Genomic DNA, 10,578 nt, shown 5'->3' with positions numbered 1-10,578 from the left:
AATATTTCTTATTGAATATCATACTACAGACTTTAATGTGTCAAAGAAGTAATACCAGATAACTTGTCTCCTCTATTCCACAGTTTATATATGCAACTAAGTAAAATAATTTTAAACTATGTTCAATAACCTAACACTAAAAATTACAGGAAACAGATGAATTTGAGATGTGTATTTATGTAAACTTACCTTAAATAATTGGTTCACAGCACCTGATGATATAGCAAACTTCACAACATCTGGTAGTTCAGCTTCCACTATAATATCAAAACTAGGGAGTGTAATATTTTGATTGGAAAGAATCTTGAAAGGAGAAGAATCCTTGATGCCAATTGGATTCTGGACCCTAGGAAAATCTTTTAAAAAGCCAGATTCTTTGGCATCAAGGGCATCTGCTGACCCAGTGGAATACTTAGAAGTATCAGAGTCCATGTATGCAGCAGAATTTTGGAACTGAGCACCAATATTTTGGTTATCAAAAATTATATAAGCTCTACCAAGTTCAAGTGGATCATAAAATTCAGAGGTTATCAAAAAATCAGGATAAGAATTATGGTTGGTGCCAGCAATAAAATTAGAGATATTTCCATAAATAATTTTAAGAATAGATGATATGAAGCTGATTTTTAATTCCGTATCAGTGAAAATATTAGTATTGGTGGTACTAGTAGAATTATGAGCATTCTGAATATTTTTGATGATAATATTGAAACCATTAAAATGACTAAATCTAGGGAAATGTTTATTTTCTGGGGTATAGCTTTTTCCAGCAGTAAACTGAGAGCTAATAGCATTAGTATAGCTGGTGATGTTGCTAGTATCAATGGCATTGGTAGTGCTAAGTAAAGAGCTGGGTCTACTAACATATTTCTTTCTGCAAAAATAGTTTGGGTTGACTAGAAAACTTGGTTTTACTTTGTATGTAAACACTGTGACATCATTAAGGTCTGAATAATGTTTTATGGCAGCTGTATGTTTGTGAACAGCAGTGCTAGTAGACTCTGTGTCATAGTTAGGATCAGAAATATTGTTAGGATTAACAACATTGTGACTAATAGCATTACTGGGTTTGGTATTATAGTTAGACTCAAGATCTTTTGGTAGTCTATGGCTATTTGGGGGACTGGGATTGTTGTTAGAATCAGTCTCATTTTTGATGAAGTCAAAACTGTGGGCAATTGGTCTAATATTCTCAGAGTAAGTATTATTTCCTTGTCCAGTGTCATTTCGAGGGACAGCATCATTGTTGGAACCAGAAATGTAGTCTAGCACAGTTCTATTTTTGTTTCCAGAGGCAGCGTTTGGATTTGTGCTACTCTTGGTAGCATTACTGTGTTGACTGAAATCTTTTGCCAGATCAGAAGCACTGTCTAAATCAGTGCTATATTTCAAGTTAATGTCACTGTTGGAGGCATTATCAATGGCAGGGTCAGACTCATTGTTGCGATCAGTTACATTTTTAGAGTCACCATCTTTGCTGTAATCAGGTCCACTTGTAGGCCCGGAAGCACCACTAGGATCAGACCTACTATTGCTATCAGTATTATTTTCAGAGTTGCCATCTTTAGGATCACTGCCATCAGGATCAGATTTGTCATTGGGACCTTTTTTATCTTTGTTGTTGTCTTCATCTTCAGTGTCTGTTTCATCTTCAGCATCTGTTTCATCTTCAGTATTTGTCTCATCTTCATGGTCTGTCTCATCTTTGGAAAGAAGTTTATCTTCAACATCAGCCTCATCTTGGATATTTCTAGCACTGATAAATTTAATAATGCTGTCATCAGGATTATCCTTATTTTGAGGTTGGGCAGTAAGGTTGAACTTGCTTTCACTTTCAGATAATCTTACTGGTGTTGACAATATGTGGCCACAGGTACTATGTTTGTCCATGGTTTTTTTAGATTTTATAGGAATGGTGTGGGTAGCAGAAGAGCTCTTAAGATTTTGGAGAGCTGAACAACTTTCACAATGTAAATAAGAGGTAGAATCCACAGAATATTTAAAATCATCCCCATGCAGAGAGCAGCGGATGCCCACATGATGCTTATGATCCAGGGATCGAGATGAACGGCTATTTCGAGAAGTCTTGAAGTGTCTAACAGTTTTAGAGCTCATAGAATATTTAGAATCTGAGGAAATCTGGCCATATAAAGAAGAATCAGAATCAGAATCATCAGAATTTGTGGGGCATTTATGAAAAGAAGAGTCACTGATGTCCATAAAACATCTGGCACATTTTTGAGTTCCCACATCCAAAGAATATGTAAGACTTCTTCGAGTCTTCTGTCTTGTGACAGATTTAGGACTCTCTGAATTTGGGCTGCCAACAACTGATGATACATTAGAGGTGCAAGTCTCAGAACTTAGAGGAATGGGAGTAATTTGATACCGAGAACTCTCACAACCATGGGCATATCTATACTCCCTGAAATGGTGCTTATAGACAGATATTTTCCGGCTGGCTTTTCCATGATACTTTTCATCTGTGAATGTCTGAGAGTCTGGAGAAAAGATATAGCTGTGCTTTTTCTTTACTTTTTCCTGTGAGAGATGCATGTCACTGAGACTTGAGGATGCCTCTTTGAATCTCACAGTTTTGTCTTCAGTCTTGTATCTTGCTAACTGAATTCTGCAAACTAATAGAGAATAAAATATGAACAACACTAGGCAAATATATAATGAATATAACTTTTATGTTCATATTACAATAGAAATCTGTGCAAACAAAATATAATTTCCTTCAAAGTATTATTATGGTGAGTTTCATTTGACTTTTTAAGGGGAGGCCGTGACCCTAAATTTTCTTCTCAATTAAATGCCATTTTCAGCTTTTTAAGATATAAATGAAACATGGTCATTTACTTCAGATAGTCATTTTCTTTAAGTTGATAGAGCTTACTCTTTAGAAAAGAAATCATTATATAAGAACGCATAAAATGCTCTGACCAATATAAAACTATGGCTTTACAAATTTGTTATGATAAATATATCTACATTGTTTCATTATGTTTCTAGAAATATTAAGAATTTTATTTGTTCCTGGGCTACAGCATTTATAATGTATAAAATCTGTATATTTAAGGAGAAAAAGATACCCTTGTATTTGATATATATTCTGGTACGAAAGTTAATAGCAATGATATCTTGTATAGCTATCAAGAACTCAATGTTATATCATCCTGGAAATGTAGATATTTACCAATAACTTAGCTTTAAAATTAAACTAAAATTATTGAATTTCATTATGGATAATCTTGTCATCAAGGTACATAGCAGGTGCATGATTGAAATTTAAAAACAAATATAAACATCTGTTTTGCCATTCCCTCCAAGTTTTAAGTATTTTTTATGCTTAAACATGAAATCATATTTTGGAAAGAGTTTAGGAATACTGAATGGTAATTTCCATTTAGAAATTGGTAATAAATTTTACAGACAAAGACATGGGCTTTCTCATCCTTATCATCATAAGATCATATAAAAGATCATAAAATCATAAAAGATCATTATAATTTTTTACTCTTTTTTGATGTTTATAAAAGTTGCACAATCAAGTAGGTATACTTTGAAAGATATTCACTAGGATAAGGCATATATGATTTACTTATAATGAAACATTTCTTCCTGGAAAGACTTCATGACTTTATTTCTAATAAAATGAGAGTATATTCTCATAAGTATATAAAGTTATTTTGGTGCCCCTGAAAACATAATGGTATTAATTGATGTTTGCATAATGGTGAGGACAGGGATCAGTACCCTAAATTCATATGCTTTATAATAAATATAAAAGTAAAATTACTTATTTTCTATACCAAGCTAGATGTTAAAAGTACTGAAAATGTAATTATTTTCCTCAATGGCTATGGTCTTTGAGCACAAGTATCAGTATACTTTAATTATAAAGTGCTATCATTATAAATTAGTGACAAAGGGTAACTGCCTGGCAGAAACTCTAAAAAAAAGACAGTATGACTGTTTGTAATAACATTCCATATTTAAGGTAACAGTATAATAGTCTAGAATAGTAATAGACAATCTGTCTGAAGAGCAGACAATAAGTATACAGTTGTTAAAGATGTACTACACTATTGAATGACATGAAAAATTATATATTTGCAAAAGGGTATATTAAGTATATGATCTTATGAGGATAAATGGATTTAAATATTTGTCATAAGATAAAGAGACACATAACTACAAAGGACATGAAAATGTGATACTGTACCCAGGCCTGTCAATTTTTTAATTTTATTTTTGTGATGTATGGTTGTATGCACATGTGTGCTCAGTTCTGCATACCCATGTGGAGACTAGAGTCATTATCAGACATTTGCCACTATTTTTCACCTTAAAATTTTAAGACAGTCTCTCACTGAAACTAGTGGTCACTGCTCCCTCTCATAACAGTTGTTTCTCATCATACTATCATAAAGATCTACATGTGATTCATGTTTTTACCTAAACATTATTCTAATAGTATATGGTGGTTTGAATAGGAATGGTCCTCATAGACTCATGTGTTTGAATGCTTGGCCCATAAAAAGTGGCAGTAATAGGAGGTGTGGTCTTGTTGGAATATGGGTGGTTTTGTTGCATCTCCCCAGGAACGTGAGATAGAATAGCTATTTATAGCTATTTATAGATAGACAAGGCAGGATGTGGTGAGGTGGCTGGAACAGGAGGATTAAGCAAGGAGGTGGAGGGGAAAGGGAGCAAGGGAGAGAATACAGGGAGGAACAGCTAAAACTAAGGGCCAATTGAGGGGTCATATGGAAACCTAATACAGTAACACTTCTATACTATATACATATATGAAGGCAATCTATATGAAATTGCCGAAAATGAGAGAGACAGAGATGAAATTTGATATCTCATCACCAAATTCAGTTCCCAGCACCGGAAATGTGTTATATCTAATCGAGTTGTTAGGCAAAGGAGTCCAATGGGAACCCTCAAACAATCCAGGCTATTGTCAAGGCTTTATAATTACTCTCTACAAACTGATGGCAAAGCTCTATTGCTGAAGACAACACCTAAGTGACTCAATTGTGCAAGGAGAAGTTGAGGTGGTGCCTACCTAGTGCCTTCACCCCTACAGACTTAATGCTCATGGTACTCTGCTTGCTACCATAGGAGAAAGGTAAACACCAACCCAGGTAGAAATGCTTACATCTACAATGGTGACCTTCCTGTAAGATACACTGGGTGCAATAATGTCACAAATCTTGTGGGAGCAACCAACCAATATCTGATTTAAGGCTCACTATAAGAGATGCAACCCATACCCAATACTGCTTGGGTGGCCAATAACCTGAGACCAGTGATCTAGGGGAAAATCAAATGCTACTGTTCTGCTAAAGGAACACAGCAATAAAATTTCTCCTAATGAAATTCTGATATACTTATAGATCAGTGCCTTCCTCAGATGTCATCAAAGAAGCTTCTTCCTGAAGTAGATGGAAATAAATACAGAGACCCACAGCCAGAAAATATGCATGGTGGGAGACCTTGGAACACTCAACCCTAAATGGGATGTCTATATCAAACCCCTCAGGGCTCAGGGAACTCTGCAGAAGAGGAGGTGGGAAGAGTTTAAGAACCAGAGGGAATGAAGGACATCATTTTTTTAAGGGCTAGAGAACTGAGAAGAAACTTATCAAAAGAATAAATATAAAATTTTAGTTAATAATTCATAATGTGTCCCACATCCTTAGCTGTTAAGGGAAATGCAGATTAAAATTACTTTAAGATTTCATCTCACACAAGAAAGGAAGGCTGCTGTGGGATGGTCTGTATGTCAAGTGTGTTGCTGATTGGTCAATAAATAAATCACTGATTGGCCCGTGGCCAGGCAGGAAGGATAGGCAGGACAAGGAGGAGAATAAAGCTGGGAAGTGGAAGGCTGAGTCAGAGAGACACTGCCAGCCACCACGATGACAAACAGCATGTGAAGATGCTGGTAAGCCACGAGCCATGTGGCAAGGTATAGATTAATGGGAATGGATTAATTTAAGCTGTAGGAACAGTTAGCAAGAAGCCTGTCATGGCCATACAGTTTGCAACCAATATAAGTCTCTGTGTTTACTTGGTTGGGTCTGAGGGGCTGTGGGACTGGCAGGTGAGAGAGATTTGTCCTGATTGTGGGCCAGGCAGGAAAACTCTAGCTACACCTGTCAAAACACCTGATTGGTCTAATAAAGAGCTGAATGGACAATAATGAGGCAGAAGAAAGGATAGGTGGGGCTGTCAGGCAGAGAGAATAAATAAAATGAGAAATCTGGGGGAAATAAAAAGCAAGAGAACAAGATGAAGACATTAGGGGCCAGTCACCCAGCTACACAGCCAGCCATGGAGTAAGAGTGAAAGTACGATATACAGAAGAAAGAAAAGAAAAAAGCCCAGAGGCAAAAGGTAGACAGGTTAATTTAAGAAAAGCTGGCTAGAAACAAGCCAAACTAAAGCCAGGCATTTATAATTAAGAATAAGCCTCCATGTGTGATTTGGGAGCTGGTTGGTGGCACCCAAAAGAGCCAAAAGACCAAAGACCAAAAGAATAGAAAAACAACCAACAACATTCCACTAGTTTGTAATCTACATACACACATATCACACACACACACACACACACACACACACACACACACACACACACACACATATTAAAAGAATTTTTAATGGAAGTACGACATGGGCGAATAATGCTGCTTCTCAACTATACGGGCTTAATGAAAATTTCAGTGTCAGGCATTGGTTACTTCCCTGTCACAGATTCATTGAGAGGCACCCAAAACAATGAAGGATATGTCTATTGCTCTTGGATGCCTACCTTAACTAGATGCCAAGACCCTACTGCTGAAGACACCACACTTGTAGGGCACAGAGAAATTATTCTTGAACTGAACATGAAACTACCTTTCTCCTGGCTAGGTTCATAGTGCTACAAAATGATATGCAGACTGTCCTGGGAGAAAATGAGCTTATACAATATTGTACTCTTTGTGTACTCACTTACGAGGCAAGATATGCCCACTTGTACATTAATGACAAGGCTGTTTATGGAGTCACCAACAACTCTCTTGATTGGATTTGAGGCTTGCACTACAGGAGGGAATTTTTGCTTGGTTCTATAATCATGGTCAAAATTCATGACTAGAGAAACCACAAGCCCAACGACAGAACCTGGCAGAAAAAGAATCATGTTTCATTGTTAAGTGCTGGCCAGTGGTAGGTTGTCTGTGTGTCAGTGGATGATCCTGCGCACATGTGCAACACTAATTGCACTCAGTGTGTTATAAAACATTTGTAGAGAAATGAAGTAGGGAGTTGTGTTAGAATAAGAGAATGGGGAGATGGGTATGATAAGATACATTATGTACATGTATGACATTTTAAAAAAATAAAGAAGTAGGAAATGTAATTGGAATGCCTGGAAAAAATGGGGGCATTAAACATTTCTGTCTCTTACTTTGGCTATCTGGACTGGTGAAACAAGGAACCTCACAGAATCATAATTTCCCCCAAGAAATCACACACTGAGAGAAGTAGCTTAGGCTTGATGATAGTCAGAGGGAGAACTTGTAAAGGAGAAGGGATTTCACATACCACCAACATGGTAACTTGTCAGACCACTATGCAGGACAGACCAGAGTCAAGGCAATACTAAGTCAATTATGGGCATGACCACACCTTGACCAGGACTTAGTTATGCATACCTCTTTCATTCTATTTAAAACTTAACCTAATGTCAGAGCACCAAATATGGTCTTGGTAGGGGTTTCACTGGATTTCTTTGTCTCTCTTCCCAATTTGGTCATATGTACTAAATCTCCTTTGTTCTTCACTATTATTTAGGTTCCTTTAATAAGCTTATTGAGGACGGATGACTGAATCTGGTTTGTTAGGACTTCCAGGGGCACAGGCTCTCATCCTAACTATGGCAACAATATTAAGATGATGGAATCTAAACACATTCAAGTAAAAACTATTATTTTGAATGCTAGTTGATTCATAAGATAAGTAAAAGAAATCAGAGAATACACAGCTAATTATGCGTTCCATGTTCCTTGTTATTTGTTTCCCTGTATGACCTTAGGATTCTGCTAAACAAAATGCTACCAGGGGATGTATCCCCTCAAAGTTGCACCTTAAGAACAATGTTACAAAACCCTTTTCTTTATACTGTAACTTGCTTCATATATTGCATTATAGTAACACAAATGAACTAATACACTAAGTCATATCTTCATTGTTATATAAAGCAGCCACCTGTTCACTTGTTTTATTTCCAGAATCTCTATGAAGTTGTAATGTTAATTCTTCAAATTCTAAATTAACTGCTACTTCAACTGGAGAAAATAATTTGTATTAAAAATGTAGCTGATTCGGATAAAAATGATATGAATACATTAAATACTTACTACTTCATAAGTACTGAAAGGATAATTCAGATTTAAAAAATGGGTAAAAAGTGTAATAGGACACAATTCCACTGGCTTTTGTCACTGAGGAATAATTTGAATGTAAATGCTTTGAATACAGAAACTCGAATGAGTAACTTGAAGCAATCTTATTTGTTTCTGTTAGTCTATCAAAGTAGATCAAGAAAGAAATATAAAATGTACAGGAAATTTCTAGATGTAGATACACTGCAAGTGGTTTAATTTTTTTCAAATAAGTACTTGTTACATTAGATGTCTACTCATAATTTCTGATGATTTTACCACCCTTTGTAAATATTTTTGGGCAGGTCAATTTAAATTCTAAAAAGAAAGAAGATAAAAAAGACTTAGGGCATTCTTGTTTGTCCCTGAGACTTGGAATTAATCTATGCTTTCTTGGCTATTCTTTTCTAAAAGAGAGTTACTGGTTTATTTTGCTTTGGCTTTTTATTATTGATTTTAGATGATCTTATAGCCTAGACCTGAATCTACGCTCAAACTCTAATAGACCTGCTATTTCAGACGTAATATTAAGCAGTGTCAAGGAGAAATCACTCTACTCAATGAAAAGAATTCAGATTGTGTGTTAGCATTTGGACAGTCCTTTATGTACTCCCCAACTTACAAAACATGATGAGTGCTTCACTGTTTCTGGATCATGCATAAATGCTTACAGGTAAGGATTTGTCCTTTAATTAGTCTGGAAACAAGATGCTAACAACCTTTATATTTGCAACACAGAGACTGATTGCATTCCTAACTTGCAATTCTTCTCCATACTGTAAATTAAGGGAGAGCATACCACAAGGAGTTTAATCACTCCTGATATATTGGACTTTGGATCATCTCTGGGGCATAGCTCACTGCTGTTACCTTTTATTCAATTTCAATATTAGTGTGGTTTTAATAATGTACTAAGAGCCTAATTTACTTTATCTACTGGTATAACATTTTAATATAGAAACTTGATTGCTAAATGTAGCTATCCCTAGAACAGAATTGATCTTTTATAGGCTGACAATCATATCGTACTATGAATGGTGAAATATCATATAAAGCTATTTTTAAAGGTTTTTTTAAAAATTTTGTAACTTGTATTTCTGATTAAGATGTATATAAATATTCTACAAAAATGTTTTTGTTACTTTTGCATACAACATAATCAATACAAAAGATCTTGGTAAAGTATCAGATAACTGAAAATAAAACAGATAATTGCTGATGGCATATACTAATTTTATAACAATAGATTCTAAGCCTTACAAATTTGGGCATGGGTTTCTAAACAAGAATTAATGATCATTGCTTTTTACAACTGTTTCTGTTAGTTTCTTCCCTTTCTTAAGGAAAACTTCCTTGGCTGATGATTCAAGGTGTTGTAAGTTCTTTGAGCCTAAAATCCACACCAGGCAGCACTGAATATGAAATGGTATGGGATAGCTTAAATTCCAACACATACATAGAAAATAAAGCATTTCAAGGTATCAACTGGTATGTTGGTCACACAAAACTACCTTAAACTGTCAGCCTTTAGGCAACTGTTCTGAAAACAGACAGAACTGATTTAATTGGACTACACTTAAAGCCCTAAGGAAGTATATCCCTTGGTGGGAAGCCACAGTGGGAATCTGGTTAACCTATATTGTCTGACTAATATATATTTTATTTAGGATGTGTTTCCAAGCCACCAGATGTGTCTTCTGGGACTGTACTCTTAACTATTATGATAAAATCTGAGCCTGCAAGGTTGTAAGATCAGCTCAAACTTATTAGCTGCAGTTACACTGTGCCTGAATTGATGGCCTGAAATTTTTTTTTTAAGATAGACCTTTCTAGTAAGGGGCTTTTGTTCTAACTAGATGAGGGAAGATTAAAAAGTATAAATTGAGATCATTTATACAGTTGATACCTTGCCACATGGGGATTCTATGAATAAAATTTTCATGAAAAGCCATTTTGGAGAAGGTCTAATGGAGGAAACTGCCCACAGATTTAGTAAAACTGTTCTTTAAACTTCTATGTTAGAAAGGTTTCTTCTTGACTGGTGTCTAGATTGGATTTGGAAAGGACTTAACAATGTTCAAAGAATGAATTACTGATATATTGTGCCTAAATTGTAAAAAAGTGATATTTGTTA

At 35.5% G+C, this 10,578-nt stretch overlaps 1 protein-coding gene across 2 annotated transcripts in view; it reads right to left on the bottom strand.

Annotated features, from left to right (window-relative positions):
• LOC131899055 (uncharacterized) overlaps nucleotides 1-10,578 on the bottom strand; it is a 372,739-nt gene that overhangs the window by 145,468 nt on the left and 216,693 nt on the right. For both annotated transcript variants that reach the window (XM_059250423.1, XM_059250424.1), the window contains exon 12: nucleotides 190-2,636. In XM_059250423.1, the coding sequence (XP_059106406.1) occupies nucleotides 190-2,636 (2,447 nt within the window). The remainder of the gene's footprint in view (nucleotides 1-189; nucleotides 2,637-10,578) is intronic.

This window comes from Peromyscus eremicus, chromosome X (assembly GCF_949786415.1).
Source record: "Peromyscus eremicus chromosome X, PerEre_H2_v1, whole genome shotgun sequence".
NCBI classification, from domain to species: Eukaryota; Metazoa; Chordata; class Mammalia; order Rodentia; family Cricetidae; genus Peromyscus; species Peromyscus eremicus.
The sequence above is the reverse complement of the archived record's forward strand: the minus strand, read 5'-3'. Positions and strand labels throughout refer to the sequence as shown.